Source organism: Balaenoptera physalus (genome assembly GCF_965194825.1).
Source record: "Balaenoptera physalus genome assembly, chromosome: 19".
NCBI classification, from domain to species: domain Eukaryota; kingdom Metazoa; phylum Chordata; class Mammalia; order Artiodactyla; family Balaenopteridae; genus Balaenoptera; species Balaenoptera physalus.
This window is the reverse complement of record NC_138900.1, coordinates 48,828,221-48,850,094: the sequence shown is the minus strand read 5'-3', so window position 1 is coordinate 48,850,094 and position 21,874 is coordinate 48,828,221. Positions and strand designations below refer to the sequence as shown.

The 21,874-nt window shown below is 40.1% G+C and overlaps 1 protein-coding gene and 1 long non-coding RNA gene across 4 annotated transcripts in view; both read right to left on the bottom strand.

Annotated features, from left to right (window-relative positions):
- Nucleotides 1-21,874, bottom strand: part of CBFB (core-binding factor subunit beta) — a 77,665-nt gene that overhangs the window by 40,401 nt on the left and 15,390 nt on the right. The window contains exons 1-4 of one of the 3 annotated variants that reach the window (XM_082439679.1): nucleotides 20,987-20,998; nucleotides 20,636-20,927; nucleotides 20,321-20,407; nucleotides 15,693-15,809 (exon numbers count right to left, since the gene is read on the bottom strand). In XM_082439679.1, coding sequence (XP_082295805.1) covers nucleotides 15,693-15,809; nucleotides 20,321-20,407; nucleotides 20,636-20,713 — 282 coding nt within the window. In that variant the 5' untranslated portion in view covers nucleotides 20,714-20,927; nucleotides 20,987-20,998. Of the gene's footprint in view, nucleotides 1-15,692; nucleotides 15,810-20,320; nucleotides 20,408-20,635; nucleotides 21,436-21,874 lie in introns of those variants that run through there. The other 2 variants (XM_082439678.1, XM_082439680.1) reach the window with 2 other exon arrangements.
- LOC309649584 lies at nucleotides 17,579-20,312 on the bottom strand. Its single transcript, XR_014257213.1, has 2 exons — nucleotides 19,339-20,312; nucleotides 17,579-17,873 (listed from the first exon to the last, which is right to left on the bottom strand). It is a non-coding gene; the product is annotated as an uncharacterized lncRNA (long non-coding RNA).

Genomic DNA, 21,874 nt, shown 5'->3' with positions numbered 1-21,874 from the left:
GGCCCGAGTTTGATCCCTGGCCAGGGAACTAGATCCCACACGCATGCCACAACTAAGAGTTTGCATGCCACAACTAAGGAGCCCACCTGCCACAACTAAAAAAGCCCATGTGCCACAACTAAGGAACCAGTGAGCTGCAACTAAGGAGCCCACCTGCTGCAAACTAAGACTTGACACAACCAAATAAATAAATGTTTAAAAAAATAAATAAAATAATATTGCTAAAAAAAAAAAAAGCCACATGTGGCTAGTGGTTACCTACTAGACATCACATGGATGTTCCTTTTACTATTATTCTTAAAACCGTACATATGGTTTTTTTAAATTAATTAATTATTTTTGGCTGCATTGGGTCTTCCTTGCTGGGTCTTCGTTGCTGCGTGCGGGCTACTCTTCATTGCGGTGCGCAGGATTCTCACTGCGGTAGCTTCTCTTGTTGCGGAGCACGGGCTTTAGGCGTGCAGGCTTCAGTAGTTGTGGCATGCGGGCTCAGTAGTTGTGGCTCACGGGCTCTAGAGCGCAGGCTCAGTAGTTGTGGCGCACAGGCTTAGTTGCTCCACGGCATGTGGGATCTTCCCAGACTAGGGCTCAAACTCGTGTCCCCTGCATTGGCAGGCGGATTCTCAACCACTGCTCCACCAGGGAAGTCCCCATACATATGTTTTTATCTACTCTTTCATAAGATTGTTTAACAAATGAAAACATGACTAGCTTTTAAGGGGAAAATGCGTTAAGTAACAAACATTTAAAAAGTAAAATATGCAGAAATAGCCCACCTAATTTGGGACATTTTATAAGGTATTTTAAGTGACAATAAAAATCACACTGTATTAAATTTTACAACACAAAACGTATGCTGAAATATTATACTGGTTTTATTGTACAGTCCCACAGAGTTAATGTCGTGTGTTGCAAATTTTCACTAAACATCATTTTTCAGAAGAATGCTCCACCTAGACACACTGATGGTCCATCGTCTGGAAGAGCCATTCCTTCTGTGAGCCATCTGAGAAGATGCTCACGCACCCACAATATTCATACTCTGAGATATACATGGCTTTGTTAAGTAGAAAAAACCTTAGATTTTTAGTCTAGTCTAAAATTTGGTAATTTGTAATATGATTTATAGTCTTACACAAAACTGTCCTTCACGGAGGTATATTTAAAATTCCTGGGACTTCCCTGGTGGTCCAGTGGGTAGCGCTCTGTGTTCCAAATGCAGGGGGCCTGGTTTCAATCCCTGGTCGGGGAGCTAGATCCCGCATGCATGCGCAACTAGGAGTCCGCATGCCGCAACTGAGAGTTCCACATGCCATGACTAGGAGTCTGCATGCCACAGCTAAGAAGTCCAAATGCCGCAACTAAGAGTCTGCATGTCACAACTAAGAAGTCCGCATGCCACAACTAAAAATCTCGCATGCCACAATGAAGTTCCCACATGCCGCAACTAAGGCCACTGCAACTAAGACTTGGTGCAGCCAAAATAAATAAATAAATAACAAATAAATTAAAAAAAAAATTCCTGCTGGCTTTCTCACTGTATAAAAAAGTAGTGTTAAGTTAGCATAAGCATCACAAACCACCATCAACTTTAACACTGTGAGACCCTGAATGCCATTTCTGGACTCTCTGCAACTCCAAGCCTCTACTTTGAACTCATTTTGCTTAAAGAAGTCCCTATCCCACCCCAAAACAGCTCTATATAGCTCCCTTCATTTCTTAACTCTCTCTTCCCGGTACTTTTTCACTCAGGTTTAACAAGCATTACCACTTTAGGTTTATATAAATTCTTTACAGCTCTCAAAACTTTTCCAAGTCCTATTTGACGTTTACAACCATCCAATAAGAAGAAAAAGTTTAAAAGAAGAAATTAAAACTGAGAGATTAAATAATTCACTTGCAGAAGGTCACAGAGCCAGTAAGTGGTACAAGCTAACACCCGAAACTCATGACTCTATACATTCACCCAAACCACAGTTGCATTAATGGACTGCATTATTAATGTTTCCTAAGTATTTCAGGACATGTAAAAATAGACTATTTCCCTAAAAATAAGTAGAGACTGGACAGTCAATTTCATGGTTAAATCCTTAACCATCTAGAACAATAAATGACATGAACTCTTCACATGACTTCAGAATATATTATATGAATATCCCACCCCCAACCCAAAATAGACAGCTTACCAGTTCTGCCATCTTCATTCTGTGATACAAAGTAAACAATGCGTTTTAAAAAATACATTTATTTATTTATTTGGCTGCATTGGGTCTTAGTTGTGGTATGTGGGTTCCCTAGTTGTGGTGCACGGGCTCTAGAGCGTGCAGGCTCTAGAGTGCGCGGGCTTAGTTGCCCCAGCATGCGGGATCTTAGTTCCCTGACCAGGGACTGAACTTGCGTCCCCTGCATTGGAAGGCATTTTTAAGAGAGTCCTAAAATGTTCTGACCCAAGAGGTACAATTTCAAGTGAAAAACATACAAAATTAAGTTATAAAATTCTTTGTTCCTTAACTAAGACCAAAAAAAGGTAATGAAATAAAAGAGGCAGATGCTATTTATTGTAATCCATTCTGAGTCAACTCTGTTAAGAATTATTTCTAAAAATATTACAGCTGACTTTACCAAATTATTAACACAATATTAACACAAAAAATTGATTTGTAGTTTTCCAGCAGCTTATCATCACAAATATCATTTGCACTTTAAGTTAGAAAAACAATTCAAGAAAAGTTAAAGGTTGAAAGGAAAAAGATGGAAGTTAAAGGTTGTTCTGAAGTCATCAAATGAGGTCAAAAATGACCATATTAAAATATTCACTATAATAGGAAGAATAACTTGGTGGGCCAAAATATTCAATAACTTTGGAAAGTGGTATGTGGAGTTTCTAGCAACTTACCTAATGATTATTAGCAGCAGTGTGGTAAACTGCAAACAACACAGACTCTTGGGTAAAAGACCTGGGTCTCGATCCTGGCTCTACCTAGGAAACAGATTACATGACTACTGAAGATTTATTTAGCCTCTCTAGGCCCCAGTTTCCTCAGCTGTAAAATCAAGTTATCATTAAATGTGTTCCAATATCAAAGAAAAGACTTCACTATAGTGCAGGATTAAGAGAAGTAGTAATGTATAAATCATCTAGTACTACTGGTGGTGATCACCATAAAAGCTAGTTTGTAGATTGTCAAAATGTATTTTAAATGGTCCAGAGTTCTGAAAATGTTCTGAATTTGATAGTGGTGATGCACATTGTGAATATATTAAAAACCACTGAATTGTACAGATGGATAAGATGGCGAATTCTATGTTACATGAATTTTACTGCAATTAAAAAAAAATGGCCCAGCAGCAACGTTCTGGATAGTAAAGGGATGGCAAGCCAGGACTGAAAAGCTGGAATAAGCAATACCCTCAAAAAATTTAGAAGGGTTTTCCCAAAGGGCCATTATTTAAAACAATACTCTGCAAGTGAAGCCAGACACTTATTAAAAATTATCTTTTAATATGGGCAGAATATTTTATTTATTTGAAAACATCTAAATTCTCCTAATGGAAATGCTGCAGTCACATGTTCCTAGGCTACCCTTTTGTTTGTTTGTTTTTGTTTTTGTTTTTTTGGGCTGCGTTGGGTCTTCATTGCTGCGCACAGGCTCTTCCTAGTTGTGGTGAGCGGGGGCTGCTCTTCCTTGCGGTGCGAGGGCTTCTCATTGCGGTGGCTTCTCTTGTTGCAGAGCACGGGCTCTAGGTGCGCGGGCTCATTAGCTGTGGCACGCGGGCTCTAGAGGGCAGGCTCAGTAGTTGTGGTGCACAGGCTTAGTTGCTCCGCGGCATGTGGGATCTTCCCGGACCAGGGCTCAAACCCGTGTTCCCTGCATTGGCAGGCAGATTCTTAACCACTGCGCCACCAGGGAAGCCCTACCCTTTTGTTTTAATCTGAAGATTAATCCGCCTTCATATCTGAAGTTTTAAAACACAAAAGGGCTTAGTATTGACTGTATACATGGAAGAAAGGTTTTCCCCTGTAAAAACAACCTGCCAACCATTCCCAGACCTGGCCCTTTCCTGCTGAGGACACACAGTACAGCACAGCAAAGTATCAGAGTCCTAAAAGCACAGTTACACTGCCAAAAGGCACATTTTAAGTGTTATTTTAAATTCTTGGTTTCTAAATACACATCAATTTGAGAAGGCCCAGCCTAAATTGAAAAACTCATAGTAGATAATAATTTCCAACTATTTACATTGTATACTTTCATAAAGGAAGGTAACAATAATTAAACTCCCCACCAAATCACTGTCTATAACATGAAGAACACAGTTAGCTAGTCTGTGGCTTCTAATATTCTGTAGAAAACTAAGTATCAAAGAAGTGATATCAAAGAGATAAAGTCTCTAAGTCTGCTCAAGCTAAATAGCATTAAAATTTACAAATGCTTTCTTCGCAGTAAAAAGGAGATCATAAAAGTATCAGTCTATGTTATCTATGTAGCAATTAAAACAGCACCTGGCACATAGCCAGTGCTACAGAACTGTTTGCTATTATTATTCCAATTCTTAAATGAGGAAATTAGAGTACACAGGAGCAAAGGGAGTCCCATATATTCAGATGTAGTTTAATAAACGTTTTCTGCCCCGCAAAGTTTTCTGTAGGAGAGAAAAAGATTTTTCATATGATTGCCATGTGTACAGTATTGACTGACCACTGTTTCCTACATTTGCAAAGATTTCCTAGATGGATGAAGACTCGTGTGTGCTCGTCAGGTACATCCACGTCCATATTTCTCATCTTTTTATTCTAAAAATTAACACTGATAATCATTTTGTTGCTTCTTTCTTATACAAAGGTATCTATTTCTGATTTTTCTATTCTTTGATAGTTAATAACAGTAAGATCAGAAAGATACAGATTTTTTAATGTCAAATAAAAAAGTATCCCACAATTAATAAGATGTGCAGAAAATTCAAAGATAAAAAGTAAATGCTATATCAAATAGAATAATTTTTACTTTAAAATTTAAATATACACAGAAAAAAAATAAGAACAGCAATATAACAAAACATTAACAATGGTTTTCTAAGAGGTAGGTTATGGATGATTTTTATATCTTTTCTAAAAGTGTATTTTCCAAATTTTTCTTATTTCTTTTGTCAGGAAAAAGGTTATTTTAAAACACTACATTGAGGGACCTCCCTGGTGGCGCAGTGGTTAAGAATGCCAATGCGGAGGACACGGGTTCTATCCCTGGTCCGGGAAGATCCCACATGCCGCGGAGCAATCAAGCCCATGAGCCACAACTACTGAGCCCACGTGCCGCAACTACTGAAGCCTGCGCGCCTAGAGCCGGTGCTCCGCAACAAGAGAAGCCACTGCAAAGAGAAGCTGGCGCACCAGAACAAAGAGTAGCCCTTGCCTGCCGCAACTAGAGAAAGCCCGCACGCAGCAACAAAGACCCAACACAGCCAAAAATAAAATAAATAAATTTATATATATAAAAAAACCCCCACTACATTGAAACAACACAGATGAACCTTAAAGACATTATGCTAAGTGGAATAAGTCAGTCACAACAGGACAAATACCATATGATTCCACTTATATGAGGTACCTAAAGGAATCAAATTCACAAAGACAGAAGTAGAATGGCAGTTGCCAGGGGCTGGGGGCATGGGAAAGGAGAATGGAGAATTAATGGTTAATGGGTACAGAGTTCCAGTTTGAGGAAGATGACAAAAGTTCTGGAGATGGATGGTGGTGATGGTTACACAACAGTTTTAATATACTTAACGATACTGAACTGTACAGTTAAAAACAGTTAAAATGGTAAATTTTTTGTGATGTGTATTTTACCATAATAAACAAAATAAAAACACAAGTTCAAAAAAAACAACCAAACAAACAAACAAACCCAAACATGGAGGTCCAGTGGTTAAGACTCTGCTTCCAATGCAGAAGGCATGAGTTCGATCCCTGGTCGGGGAACTAATATCCCACGTGCCATGCAACGCGGCAACCAATCAATCAATCAATAAAGACTTAAAGAAAAATGCATCAAGCTCTTGAAGGAACTACCATTAATTTCAAGATTATCAACATTATGAGCCAGGCAGCATTAAAGTTTACAAATGAGAGAAAGTTAAGAGAGGCACAACAGAAGCCAAAATTACATTTACATTATAGCAGTTCTGACAGAATCTGTATTTATATTTCCTAATACAATTTTTTTTAAATAAATATTTTATTTTTAAAAATATTTATTTATTTATTTATTTATTTGGCTGTGCCGGGTCTTAGTTGCAGCATGCGGGATCTAGTTCCCTGACCAGGGATCAAATCGGGGCCCCCTGCATTGGGAGCGCAGAGTCTTAACCACTGGACCACCAGCGAAGTCCCCTAATACAATGTTTATATGCAGTCAAGGCTATCTCTACTTTAAAACAGACTCATAATAAAACTTCAATTGCAAAAATATCAATGAAGAACTTGTATTTAATACATAAAAAAATGCTTACATCTCAATAATAACTTGATATCAAAAAATGGGAAAAGTTTTGAACAGACACTGCCAAAGATACACAAATGGCACACGAGCACATAAAACGTGCTCAACATCATTAGTCACTAGGGAGATGCAAATTAAAACCAAAATGAGATACCACTACAAACTCACTAAAATGTCTAAAATTAAAAAGACTGACAGTACAAAGTGTTAGTAAAGATGTGAAGTAACTGAAACTTTCGTACATGGCTAGTTGGAATGTGAAACTGTACAGCCACTTTGGAGAACAGTTTGGCAGTTCCTTAAAAAGTTATACTCATGAAACAACCCAGTAATTTCAGTCCTATATATCTACCCAAGAGAAATGAAAACAAATGTCTACATAAAAGACTCGTATATAAATGTTCAAAGCAGCACAGCCGACAAAACAAGGCGAAATAACTCAAATGGCCATCAACTGGTAAATGCATAAACAAAATGTGACAAGTCCAAACAATGGAATACTACTCAGTAATAAAAAGGAATGGACTACTATACACACAATATGGATGAATTTCAAGAGCAAGTTGCTAAGTACAAAAGACTACATACTGTATGATTCCATTTATATGAAATTCCAGAAAAGACAAAACAGTATGTAATAGAAAGCAGATAGTGGTTACCTGAAATGACATTGCCTGCAAAGGGGCATGAGGGAACTTTCTGAGGTTATGGAAATATTCTGTATCTTTATTGTGGTAGTAATCACACCAATGACTGTACACATTTGTCACTGAATTATATACCTTAAATAGGTGAATTCTGTTGTATATAAATTATATCTCAATAATGACAATTGAAAAAAAACAATTACAAAAGAAAATGGGAAGCAGTAAAGCTGGGATATAGCAGCCCTTCTCAAAAACTGATTTCTTTAGTTGAACATTTCAATAGTCTTTATCTTTGCAGTGTTTGAATTAATCATTCAAAAATATTGGGGTAGGAAACAGAAGCAAAAAGGGAAAGAATTAAGGATGTTTCTCTCAGACATATTTTCTGACATCTGTAACTTGGAATATATAATTGATATATGGCCAAGACTAAAATGTTATCTTTACACTAAAAGGTAAATCTAGGCAAATAATGCAATTCAAGAAAAGGGGAAAAGATCAGTGCTGTGTATTAATTATATCTCAAAAAACCTGGGAGAAAAAAGAGAAGAGAGGAAAAAAAAAGAGTACATTATCCTCAAATACTTCAGAGGTATGAAAATTAATGTAACTCTAACTGGAAGGTACTATGATATTCTCATTTTTAAACATTATTATTTCTTCATGAAGTCAGTCAACTCTTCTTGGATTTAAAAATTGTTGAAATAGGGCTTCCCTGATGGCTCAGTGGTTAAGAATCCGCCTGCCAATGCAGGGGACACGGGTTCGAGCCCTGGTCCGGGAAGATCCCACATGCCGCGGAGAAACTAAGCCCGTGTGCCACAACTACTGAGCCTGCGCTCTAGAGCCCGCAAGCCACAACTACTGAGCCCGTGTGTCACAACTACTCAAGCCCATGCGCATAGAGCCCGTGCTCCGCAACAAGAGAAGCCACTGCAATGAGAAGCCCGTGCACCGCTACAAAGAGTAGCCCCCTCTCGCCACAACTAGAGAAAGCCCATGCACAGCAACAAAGACCCAATGCAGCCAAAAATAAATAAAATAAATAAATTTATTTTAAAAAATTATTGAAATAAAACTTTTTTAAAAGCCCAGATTACTTATTTCAATGCACTGAACTGTTGATAACTAAGTGCTCGAAAATATACTTCATGTTTTAGTTGAATTGAAATACTTAAAGTCTAGATCTGACAAGTTAGTTGTAAAGTTGCCTCAATTTCTCTTGGGGAAACCACATTCCGAAGCGTTACCACAGATATCTTTTATTTGGAGTGACTGGGCTGTCTAAGGAGGAGAGGGAACTTGCTGCTGAGCTTGAATACAGATTTCTCAAAGCTAACATTAAGGAGTCCTCTAAACTCTGCCAAATTGTGGATGGTATATAAACAGACACAATATTTATTTTGGGACAAAGATCCCGCAAGCAAGTAAGCAAAACACTCCAGAAGCAGCAGTCACAGACCTTTGAAGACATTTAAAACAAGGGTTTGTCCTCATGCATTAAATCAAATGCTGTTAAATTTTGCTTTGTTATTTTATGCTGATGAAAATGAATGATAAAAGATTTTCATTTTAAGTATAAATGTTCAGAAAGGACAAAAAAAGTAAAACACATAACTTACCAAAAATGTTTAAAAGTACCTACTCTAACGCCATACACATTATAATTACTCCCAATGTCTGCTATTAACATTACCTGACTATCAATTAAAATCGTAAGGTATAAATAGCAATGCAACAACCATATAAAGTTTAACCGCTTTTTCTGGGACCAGATAGTATATTCTAGATATATCTAGGTAAAACTAGATAGTATATTCAATTTCCATAGAAAGAATAGTGAACAGTAGCACTATAAAGTTCATTTTTTCAGTTTATAAAGTGTTTTCATACCCTTTATGCTCACAAACTAGGATCATGTAGTAAGCATAAACAATCATTAATTTAAAAACCTAAGGAGGCTTTCAGAAACACAATGCATGCAAAAACCATTAATCTGACCACTCAAGACTAATAACTTATGGTCAACCATAATCATCTGCATTTGTTTGAAATAAAACTCAATTGGAAATAGATTCTAAGAGGAAAGATCAAATGAATTGGGTGTTGCTTGGTCTACAAAAATTTAACGTAAGAATGATTTCAGGGCTTCCCTGGTGGCGCAGTGGTTGAGAATCTGCCTGCCAATGCAGGGGATACGGGTTCGAGCCCTGGTCTGGGAAGATCCCACATGCCGCGGAGCGACTAGGCCCGTGAGCCACAATTGCTGAGCCTGCGCATCTGGAGCCTGTGCTCCGCAACAAGAGGCCTCGACAGTGAGAGGCCCGCGCACTGCGATGCAGAGTGGCCCCCGCTTGCCGCAACTAGAGAAAGCCCTTGCACAGAAACGAAGACCCAACACAGCCATAAATAAGTAAATAAATAAATAAAATTTAAAAAGAAAAAAGAGTAAAACCTTTATAAATTACTAAAAAAAAAAAAAAAAAGAATGATTTCAATTCTATCTGTTGCATTCCTTGTCTTCTGACAGTTAAATTAGTGGAAAGCAGTTTAAGTTAAGGGAGAATTATAAACATTTTGGCTGTTTAGGTTTATAAAATACCAGGATGGACCACTTGGGAAAGATGCAGTCTCCCAACATAGTAGAGCTACCTGAAGTGAAGCTGACCTAAGGCGCTCTACAGCACTAAAACTCCTTGATTATCTATAATCTCACCGTACAAACCCATCAAATAGCCTAACTTTGGATAGGGCTTTACAATTTAAAAGGCATCTTCACATATTCTGGTACCTCATTTAATCCTCATATGTGGTATAAGAATAGGGAAGACATTCTGATTCCCATTTACAGGTAAGGAAACCAGTTATGGTTGTCTTCTGACTCATATCCAGAGCTCTTTCCACTACACTGTATTATTTTAAACCTCTTCTAAGAAAGACCCTTATTAAGAGTCAATGTAGACAAATCACTAGATACCTGGGTGCAAAAGTTTCAAATATATTTGAAAGACAGACTATAAAATCGTGTGCTCTGACTTGATGGTCAGTTATCCATTAACAGACCTTCCTTACTGAAGACCCTTGGTTTCAAAATATTCCTACAAACACAAAGGCAGAAAGAATGAATAAAAGGACTGGTTTTGCTAAGACCATTTTCTTAGATCATAAAGCCATATTTCAAATCAAAGAGACTATGGAGCTTCTGTTTCCTATTAGCATTCTAATTTTTTTCTGAATTCATCAAATTTAAGTAACATTGTGGTAGCCAGCCTCCAAGATGGCCCCAATGACCCCAGCCTCCTCTCATGTTTGTGAATAAACCACCCCCCTCCCTGTTGAGTGTGGGCTAGACTTAGTGACTCACTTCTAATGAACAGGAGAAGACACAAGTGATCAGAGAATAGGTCATAAAAAGCAGGGTGACCTCATTCTTTTTCTCTCTATGGAGAGGAACATGTGACTAGGAACTGAAGCCACCGACCAAAAGTGATGAGTGAGCTTGGAAGGGGATCCTTGAGCGCCAGCCAAGCCCTCAGAGACTGCACAGCCCCAAGAGCTTGACTGCAATCTCCTAGGAGACCCTGAGCCAGAACCACCCAGCCAAGCCACTCCCAGATTCCTGTAAAAGGGCATGAGGGGACTGAAACATTATCTGGATTGTGGGTGGTGTTTACATGGGTGTGTACATTTGTTAAAACTCAAATTATACACTTAAAGTGGGTGCAATTTTTGGTAAGTAAACTATACTTCAATAAAGTTGATTTAAAAAAAAAAGCCACTGAACTCTTGAGATAAGCAAAGGGTCACTTATGAAAAAGCAGTGCCATAACTTAAGAAGTTAAGGGTGGATGGTGAGAAAACAGAAGCTGCAACAAGCTACCACCACAAACTCACATGTCCTAAACTGCTCCTCAAAGTTGCTCCACCCACAGCTTTTCTCATCTCAGATGACAGCAATCCCATACTCCCAGTTGCTCTAACCAGAAAGTTAGAGTCATTCTTTTTTTTGGTAAATTTATTTATTTTATTTATTTATTTTTGGCTGCGTTGGGTCTTTGTTGCTGCGCGCAGGCTTTCTCTGGTTGCGGCGAGTGGGGGCTAATCTTTGTTGTGGTGCCCAGGTTTCTCACTGCGGTGGCTTCTCTTGCTGTGGAGCACGGGCTCTAGGCTCGTGGAGTTCAGTAGTTGCAGCAAGCAGGCTCAGTAGTTGTGGCGGATGGGCTTAGCTGCTACGTGGCATGTGGGATCTTCCCGGACCAGGGCTCGAACCCGTGTCCCCTGCATTGGCAGGCAGATTTTTTTTTTTTAATTTTATTTATTTGTTTATTTATGGCTGTGATGGGTCTTCGTTTCTGTGCGAGGGCTTTCTCTAGTTGTGGCAAGCGGGGGCCACTCTTCATCGCGGTGCGCGGCCCTCTCACTATCGCAGCTTCTCTTGTTGCGGAGCACAGGCTCCAGACGCGCAGGCTCAGTAATTGTGGCTCACGGGCCTAATTGCTCTGCGGCATGTGGGATCTTCCCAGACCAGGGCCCGAACCCGTGTCCCCTGCATCGGCAGGCAGACTCTCAACCACTGCGCCACCAGGGAAGCCAAGAGTCATTTGTTTTTTAAAGATTTTTTTAAAAATTTATTTATTAATTTATTTTATTTTTGGCTGAGCTGGGTCTTCGTTGCTGCCCATGGGCTTTCTCTGGTTGTGGCGAGTAGGGGCTACTCTTCGTTGCGGTGCACGGGCTTCTCATTGCAATGGCTTCTCTTGTTGCGGAGCATGGGCTCTAGGAGTACGGGCTTCAGTAGTTGTGGCTCGCGGGCTCAGCAGTTGTGGCTTGTGGGCTCTAGAGTGCAGGCTCAGTAGTTGTGGTGCACGGGCTTAACTGCGCCGCGGCCTGTGGGATCTTCCTGGACCAGGGCTCAAACCCGTGTCTCCCGCACTGGCAGGCGGATTCTTAACCACTGCGCCACCAGGAAAGCCCCTGGAGTCATTCTTGATTCTCACACCTCACATCCAATCCATAAGCAAATCCTGTTGGCTCTATCTCAAAATATATCCAGACTATGACTACTTCTCACCACTTCCATTGCTACCACCCTAGTCTCTCGCCAAGACTAATGCAATAGCCTAACTGGTCCCCCTACTTCACTCTTGCCCCCTAAACCTGTTGTTAACCCAGCAGCTAGAGCGATCCTTTCAAAACTTAAGGCAGATCATATCACTGATGTGCTCAAAAAGCAGAAACTACTCCCCACTCCACTCAGAATAAAGTCCACGTTGTTACATGGCCTCCCACAGTCACGTAAACCGGCTCCTTGACATCTCCCTCATCTCTTCTCCTACTACTCTCCTCCTCGCTCAGTCTACTCAAGCCATACCGGCCCGCTTGTTGTTTAACAAACACACTGTGCAAGCTCCCACTCTAGGGCCTTTACAAGGCTGTGTCCTCTGGAACATCTTTCCTTCAGATATCTGCATGGCTCATCATTCCCTAACCTCCTTCGGGTCTCCGCTCAAATATGACCTTCTCTACCCAGACTATCCTATTTAAAATTACAGACATTCCTGTTCATTGATAACCCTTATTTTACTCTAATTTTCCTTTTTTTCCAGAGCACTTACCACTCTGTAATGTATTACATAACTTATGTACTATGCATATTGCCCACTCCTCCATTCCTTCCATAAAACAACCTCTAGGGCAGGATCTTTGTTTTGTTCACTGATGCATCTCAAGTGCCCAGGACAGTGTTCACTCAATACACATAATAGGTGTTCAACAAAGAACTTCTGAATGAATTTTTGAGTAACTGTGTCAGGTACTGAGCTAAGCACTTTATATACACTATTTCATTTAATCACTAGGGCCACCCTGGGAGATATGTATTACACTCACATTATAATTGAGGACCATAAAGATAAAATAACTTGTCCAAAGTTACAGAGTAATAAATGAAGTAGTATATGAAGCCAGGACTTAATTATACCTAACTTGAAAGGCTTAACCACTCATCTTCTCAAAGCTGGGTTTGAATGGGAAGAGAACTAAGCTGCTTTAGGATGTAACAAGGTCAAGAGTATGTGGAAGAAGAGACACTGATTTTGGATCCAATATAAGGAGCAGAGGCAAATAATTAACATTTAGGGAAATTCCTTCAATTTGCTTTGCTTCTAGTCCTATGGGCACAGAAATAAACGCTAATGGTTATCAGAAAGACATCATAAAAAAGGAGGAAGAGAAATGAAACCCTGTAGCCTGAGCTCTATGGATGAGAAAACACGGGTTATCTTTTCTCTAAATTCACTGGAGTACTTATTTATCCCAGTGGTATAGAGTGATATACTAGCAGGGTTTTTTTTTTTTTCATTAAAATGCTTTTTTTCCCCTAGATTCTATTGGCGTAGTACAAGTGTTGGTAAAATTATATTTGAGAAATATATCATCTATGCACAAACATTTACAGATTTAAATCTGAGGGAAAGATACAGATTTCTGCCAGCATTACCATCCTTGGAACACAGCCACGTTCATTTGTTTACGTATTGTCTATGGCTCCTTTCACACTGTAACAGTGAACCTGAGTAGTTGCAACAGAGAACATACGCCTGCAAAACTGAAAATATTTACTCTCTGGCACTTTACAGAAAAAAAATTATAAAACAAGTATTAAAATATAAGTTTCTTGATTTCTTGCATCAGTTCTATCACTCTTCCTGATATATTTGAAAACAAAACCTCTAAATTCTAGAATAAGCCATCTAACGTTTTTGTTCTTGTTGATCATATAACTGAAAACATCTCAATAGCTTAAGTCCAAAGATAATGTGGTCTTGGACTTCCCTGGTGGCGCAGTGGTTAAGAATCCGCCTGCCAATGCAGGGGACACAGGTTGAAGCCCTGGTCGGGGAAGATTCCACATGCCGCAGAGCATCTAGAATAAGCCATCTAACGTTTTTGTTCTTGTTGATCATATAACTGAAAACATCTCAATAGCTTAAGTCCAAAGATAATGTGGTCTTGGACTTCCCTGGTGGCGCAGTGGTTAAGAATCCGCCTGCCAATGCAGGGGACACAGGTTGAAGCCCTGGTCGGGGAAGATTCCACATGCCGCAGAGCAACTAAGCCCATGCGCCACAACTACTGAGCCTATGCTCTAGGGCCCATGTGCCACAACTACTGAGCCCACGTGCCACAGCTACTGAAGCCCGTGTGCCTAGAGCCCGTGCTCACAACAAGAGAAGCCACCGCAATGAGAAGCCCGCGCACCGCAACAAAGAGTAGTTCCCGCTCGCCACAACTAGAGAAAGCCCGTGTGCAGCAACGAAGACCCAACACAGCCAAAATCAATCAATCAATCAATCAATCAAATTTATTTATAAAAATAATAAATAAATAAAATTAAAGAAAACAAAAAAAACCTCTTCATTGTATATATACAAAATAAGAAAATCCTTTTCGGAGGGGTGGTGGTGGTGGGATGAATTGGGAGATTGGGATTGACATATATACACTAGTATGTATAAAACAGATAACTAATAAGAACCTGCTGTATAAAAAATAAATAAAATAAAATTCAAAAATTCAATCAATCAATAAAAAGAAAATCCTTTTCCTAATACAGCCCAATACAAAAACCTTTTAAGTTCCTCAAAGGACTATTTAGATGTTCCTTATGTTTTGCAAATAAAGTGATAGGTTATACTATTCACGATGACACTTAGGAAAGTAATTTAGCAAGTTAATAAAAACAGGTTATAGAAATACACTGCAAAGGAAACAGGAGAAATACTGAGTACAAAATGAGGTCAAAAAATTTTCTTTCTTTAAATATTTTATTTCAAGAAGTCAATTTCCACATTAAAAGATGAACCAATCCAAGATATTATTCATTAACATTTCATCAAAATCATAAACACATTTAACTTAGATTTTAATATGGCTCTCAGCTTAAACATTTCCAACTACATTTTTCATATCTTCAACCTAAACTTCCAACATAATAATTTTAAGACATTTATTTGTTTCCCAGAAGCTTTTCCTCAAAACAAAAAAATTATTTCCAAGTTAACATCTTCACATTGTTTTTCTCAAAATTAAACTTGCTATATTAACAGAAGTAGAAAGCTACCCATGAACTATTTCCAAATATTATTAAACTTTAAGCCTACAGAGCGTCTTCCCATTTTTCTCTAAATTTCATTTTTTTTTTACAACACTATAGTCACACACATTTTAGTAAAACAAAAAATTTCTTGTCAACACGTTAAAGGAATTAAGTTTCAAATGTTACATGTAAGAAAGCACACTACTCTCTTTAAGGGCTAGAACTTTCTATGGCAAATGATATAAACATGAAATTAGCAATAAAATTATATAAAAAATTTGATTTTTAAAAATTGTATTATATCTTTATAATACAGAATGAAAACAAATCTGATCATATGCCTGTATAATCAGATCTGTGATCTCTTTATTAAAATGTAAATCATCAGATAATCTCTAATAATAAAACAATCCACAGTATTTCAAATTGCAAAGAAATGTTTCCTACCTTGCCTGCTTCTCTTTCTAAGTCGACATACTCTCGGCTAGGTGTTTGTCGCTGTTCTCCCTGCCAGCTGGCCGGAAAAAACTGGAGAGACAGATTGGTTCCTGTGGCCACAAAAGCCTTTTAGAAAAATCAATACAAACAGGATCAGGAGCAGGACATTACATAAATTATGCAGGCAGTCATTTATTTTTACATCAGTTTCTGTCTTAAGCCAGGCAGCACCAAGATTACTTAAAAGTAAAAAAACATGCACTCATCATTTTTCTTAAGTATTAAGTTACAAACATCTGATTCCATTTTGAGGACATTTGCCATTGGCTGCTTAAATATAAAATCAGACATGGAATCAATACTTTCTTTCAGGTCATTTTTTGCTGACGTTAGTATAGTGCACTGCTAATGTCTAACCAGAAGCCACCATCACTGTATTTAAAAACTTGTATTTTTAAATGTGAAAATCACTGAAGAGCTGAATATTTTGAATTTTAAAGCATACCACAATTTAAAGTTGTGTAAATGAGACATTTTAATTTTTCCTGATTTCTCTTGTTCAAAGAAACACTACGCTCCAAAACCCATGTTAAAAATGCACTTGGAGATGACTGGAAGTGAAAATATCTCCACAATATATCACACTGGGAGGAGCTCATTATCATGAATAAACTAACCAAATATCACTTCAAATGCTTTTTAATAACCAAAATTTATAAGATGAAGACAATATCCTCCATTATGGTTTTTAGCAGAATTCTCTCTCAGAGACAAAAATTCTAGTTTCAGGAAAGGCTCAGCTTAAAAAATACAGACCTTTTCATCCCCATAGGTGTCTATTTTATCCAGTTTCCCAAATTCCAGTTACTTGCACAGTGAATACAAATAAATGTTAATTAATACCTTCCTACTGAAAAAAAAAATGCACCTGGGACTGTCTCTCCTCTGATAAACCATACACTAGCATGTGATGTGACTACTTCTCATCTCTCTAAAACCTTGGATGATTAAAAAAATATGCATTTTCTAAAATCTGACTTTAGGAGAACTGATTCTGACAATAACAAAAGAGTATGCATCTAATATTTATAAAAGATTTGGATGGCACAGCTCAACAGACAGACAATCTAAAACCATTTCAATAAAGTGTCATTCTGTGTAGCCCCTGAGCAATTTACTCTGTATTTCCCACAGGTAAAAAATGGAAATAACAATGTCCCTCTTCCCCAGGGAAAATATGAAAGAAATAAGTAAAAAGCATTTGAAAAAAAATTTTTCTCATCATCTAAATGTAAACTCTTCTTTGTTGAAATCAGACAACTTTTTGTTTGTTTTATTTTAGTAACTAAAGTTCTTAAGCATAATTTGTTTCCAAGCATAGTCTTCATCTGAAAGCAAGGGGTTCACATTTTTGGGCAATTTGTTTAAAGCATTAGTTGATTCAGCTATCTGCTAGTTCCCCTGATGATTAAGGGCTTAGATTCTTTAGAGATAAAAATTACAGTACTTCCTATATCTATGACTGGTACTAGTAGGTACAACTGTCAACCTAACTGCTAAATCTCTATAGACGTCTTTAGTGGCATTTCCCTAATCACTGGGATACCTTTTCTTGTGGTAAATATTTTATATGAATAGAGACTGAACAAACATCAATATTACAATATGAATCTTAAAAAAAAAATTTGCCCACTATTAGCATAAGTTTAAAAAACAACCATTGAACTGAAATGAACTAATAATAGTTCAAATGAAAACAGACACTAGGTGGCAAACTGCCTAGGCTGTGTGACCTGAGGCAAATTACTTAACTCTGAACCTCAGTTTCCAGTATTTGTAAAGTGCTTAGAACAGTACCAAGTAAATGCTACATGTATTTGCTAAATACAATGAGAAGTAATTTTGAGCTGAAGAAAACAGCCAACTTTTTCAGTCTCAGATAATGAAATTCTCAGGGCAGATAAGAGATTCTGCCCATGAATGAATACCCTCTGTCAAAATCACATAGCCATGTTTCTTCAGTATTCACCTAGTAACAAATCCTCCTGCCACCAGTGTACCCCAAATCAGCTCTGTGTTAGGTGAAGACATTCTGCAGCTCTTATTACCTCACCTCCTGCCTGAAGGCCAACCTCAGAAGAGATTTCCTGCTTCATCACTTCATGTCCATTATCTCATCAACATCCCTCTCTGAGACAGGAGAAGCAGTAAAAACACATCACTCTAAAATACCATTTCCCCAAATTTATTTGACCACAGAACTCTTTTTTTTTTTTTTTTTTTACTGGAACACCTACACATACATAGGAGTTGGGAAAATTCTGTTTGAAAACATAAAGATGTCACACTGGTAAAAGTGTCTGTATGGAGGATTTCTAGAATGTCCTGACTATATTTTATAGGTTTCATTAAACTGTAAAATAGCACACCTGTGCCAGTCCAACATACCTTTTATTCTTCCATCTTCAGGATTAAAAATACATAGTTTTTAGCTGCTTTCACAATAGAGTCACCATACCTCTCATAAGTATTTTTTTCTTTTATAAATCATTAGTGTTGAAGATATCTCTAACACTCCTACTACAAGAGCTTATATAAGGAATAAATCATATTTACCAATAAATTCTACCCCTCACCCATAATCACTTTTATTTCATGCTATGATATGAGTCTGGATAAGTTTTATAACTAAGAAGAGATGAGCATCACAGCCTTACACTGTTTCGCATCTAAATACAAAATAAATCCTTCATTAACCTCACTGATAAGTTAAGGAGATGTTCATTATAAAAAGAATAAAAGAGAGGGGGAAAGTGTTGGATATAGTTTTGGGAACTATGCATATTTTTATCATACATGGCTGCTGTCAAAATAGAAGCAAAAAAATGCCTTTTCCACACCTATTTTCCACCACCAAATAAGTAAAAGCCACAGCCTGTTTATAAGTCATAAGATAAATTTTGGGCATTAAATGAAGTAACCTCTAAATTCAAATAATCAAGTACTTATGATGCAAAAGACACTGTGCAAAACCCATACAGAGGGCATACACGGAATTAATGTGGTCTCCATCCTCTAGAAGCTAAAAATCTCTCAATTTTAAATATAGCTAACATTGAATTAAAGGGGGGAAACTAGAAAGAGAGGGAAATGTGAAATTCCTTCCAAATACAAAGTTACTTCCAAAACATCCATGGGTTGGGTATACCATCCACCTATTCCAAAAGGAAATCCAGACAAAGGATGATATAATCACTGAGCCAACTAATGAATGATTCTTCTACCACTCAGTGCCAAAACCAGAAAGTATCTGTCCTATACATTTGAATCATACAACTATTACAAGCACTCAAAAAGTGGGCTAAAATCTAGACATTTTCTTTATAATGTGCAATAATGACCAAATATTCTAGAGTTCCTAATAAATTTGGCCAGTATCTTCTCATGATCTGTAATACAATTCTAAAAAGCCTTCATTTTAAGCATCAAAATATTTTTAAAATAAACGATTTCAGTGATGAAAAGGGAGAATTTTTATGATATGTGAATTATGTCTCAATACCAATAAACAGATTCTCTACTGTACAAGGAATGGGAGAAGCAAATGTTTCAATATGTCTTCCTATTGTTAACCTAAATTCAAACTGCTCCGTACCTTCAAGTGTGTGCAGATGCAATGGTCCAAGTCATGGAGCAGATATCAGATTCCATTATATAGTGCTTCAACTTTTTTTAAAATTAATAATCAACCTCTTCTCTTTAGTTTTTTCCTATACACTTTTTGACTTCATCATTCTCTCTTCATTAGCACCTCCAGTAGGACAAACCAAAAGGAGATGAGGGGAACTAGGACACTTGAATTTTTTTCAACATGAGGTTTCACGGAGGTAAGGCACCAAATCTACCACCTAAAACAGGGTCTCGGATCAACAGTGGGTTTTGCAAATCCATGCAATTCTTTAGTAACTTCAGGCCTAAACGGGATATGTTTTTTAGGTTTGGGGAAAAAACAAAAACAAAAAAACACCAAATGGTTTCTTTCTGATTCTCCTGAAGCTTAACATTCTAAGAAAAGAAGATGGCACGTTCTTGAGGGCTTTTTTTTCCCCCTCTATTAGGACAACAGATAACTGGATTTACTCTCAGATTTATTCTCAGCTATACTGAAAATAAGACAGTTTCACATATAGGTTTACGAAAAATCTAGCGTCTAAGAGACAAACTATCGCCCAAGAATCAGAAGCCCAATTTTTTCCGTACGGGTGTTTTCTTCCTACTAATAATCGACCCTTTCTTTAATCAGTGTTACAGCCTATACAACGACCTTTCCTTGTTTAGTTGGGCTCCGGTTTGAGTTCCACTCGCGGCAAAGTGTTTGCCGAGTCGTGTCTGGGAAACATAATCCACCCGCCGAGAACCACAGGGAAGCGTCTCCCCGCGAGGACGCGGCCCGCCAGTGTCTGGTTTCGCATTTTGAATCCCGAGTAGGAAGTGAGACGGCGCCCGCTCAGTTCCGGGAGCCGCGGCGTCCGCGGCGCCGTCCGGAACCGGCCTGGGCCGCGGCGGCCCCCGCGCAACAAGTGACCCGCGCGCGGCTCGCTCCCCCGTGCCCCCGGCCCCCTGCCCCGCCGACTTACGATTTCCGAGCGGCCGTCGCGGCAGGCGTTCTGGAAGCGCGCCTGGCGCTCCTCGTGGGGCCGGTCCCTGAAGCCCGTGTACTTAATCTGCAAGGCAGAGACGGCCCGAAATCAGAAGCCAAATCCGCGATGCCGCCCGCCCCGCGCGGCACCGATAAGGGCAACCAGAGTCTGCGGGCAGATGGTTGCCCGGGCGAGACTGCCCCTCCGCAGGCGCGCCGGCGCGGGGTTCCCGGGAGCCGCGCCGCCCAAACTTTTCTCCGCCCGGGCCCGCTCGGGGCGCGCCGCGGCCTCCCCGCCGCCCGCCTGCCTCACCTCACATTCGCGGCTCAGCTTCCTGAAGAACTCCTCGTTCTCGAACTTGCTTCTCTGGTCGGGCACGACGCGCGGCATCTTCCCGCCCTGAGGCTGCGCCGGCCGGCCGGGCTCCGGGCTTCCGCGGGCACCCGCTGGCCGGCTCTGCGCTGACCGACTGACCGCGCACCCGCGGCGCCCTGACTCTCGCTTCTCTTTGTTTCAGGCGCCCGCCCGCGTGGGCTCCCGCGCCGGGAGTCTGAGGTGCCGCCGCCCGCTCGAGCCCAGCCCACGCCGCCGCCGCCGCCGCCGCCTCAGCCGTTGCCTACCGCCCGCGCGGACCCAGCACTCGCCGCCTCCGGCCGCCGCCGCCGCCGCCGCCGCCGCCACTTCCTCTCACCGCCCACCTCGCTAGCCCGCCCGCCCCGCCCCCGTCGGCCCCACCCCTCCTCCTCGCGCGCCCGCCCGCCCCAAACTCCAGCAAACAAAACGCACCATTCACAACTCCGAGCCGCGCATGCGCTGCCCGTCCGCCCTCGGCGCCGCTGGGCTGCAGCGAAGTGGAGCTCCTCCCGCGGCGCGGCCCTCTTCCCCTGGACCGCCCGCGGGCCACTTGGTGTGGAATCGTCCGGTGGGGATCTGCCCGGTTCTTGGAGACAGGGAGCGGCCCGTGCGGGTTCTTCCTTTCCACTGGAACTTTTGGGCTCCACAGCAGCGCGGAGTAACCCCAAAATGTCACGTGAATGCGAGGAAACTTAAGTCCTTGGAGACTTTGCGTCCGAGAACCGACCGGGAGGGGTGTAGGCTGTGCACATCAAACACTAAAGATGGAAAGAGACCAAAGAATCCATCTGAATCCGCATCATGGTGGAAAGGTCGGAGCTGTTGGAGTCAGAAGGGCCTCAAATGGGATCTCACTCAACTCCCCTGCCTGCTGGCTGAGGCCCTTAGATAGGCAATGGACCGCTCTAAGCCTCAGTTTGCTTTTTTCCAAAATGCAGACACTCACAAGCTCGCAGTGTTAGCATGAGAGCCTTTATGTAATTCTAGCACATGATGAGCACTCAATAAATTTAAGTTTCTAAAGAACAAGCTGACTTATATAACCCAATACCAGTTCATATATTTACACAAATGTGCAAATTCTAAAAAACAAGATCCACAAGTTCTAGGGAAGTCATTTAGCCCAAGCTGGAGAGAGCCTGATATGGGATTTATGGCAGAGCTTGACTCAAAGTTGGTCTTCAATAAATTCTGATT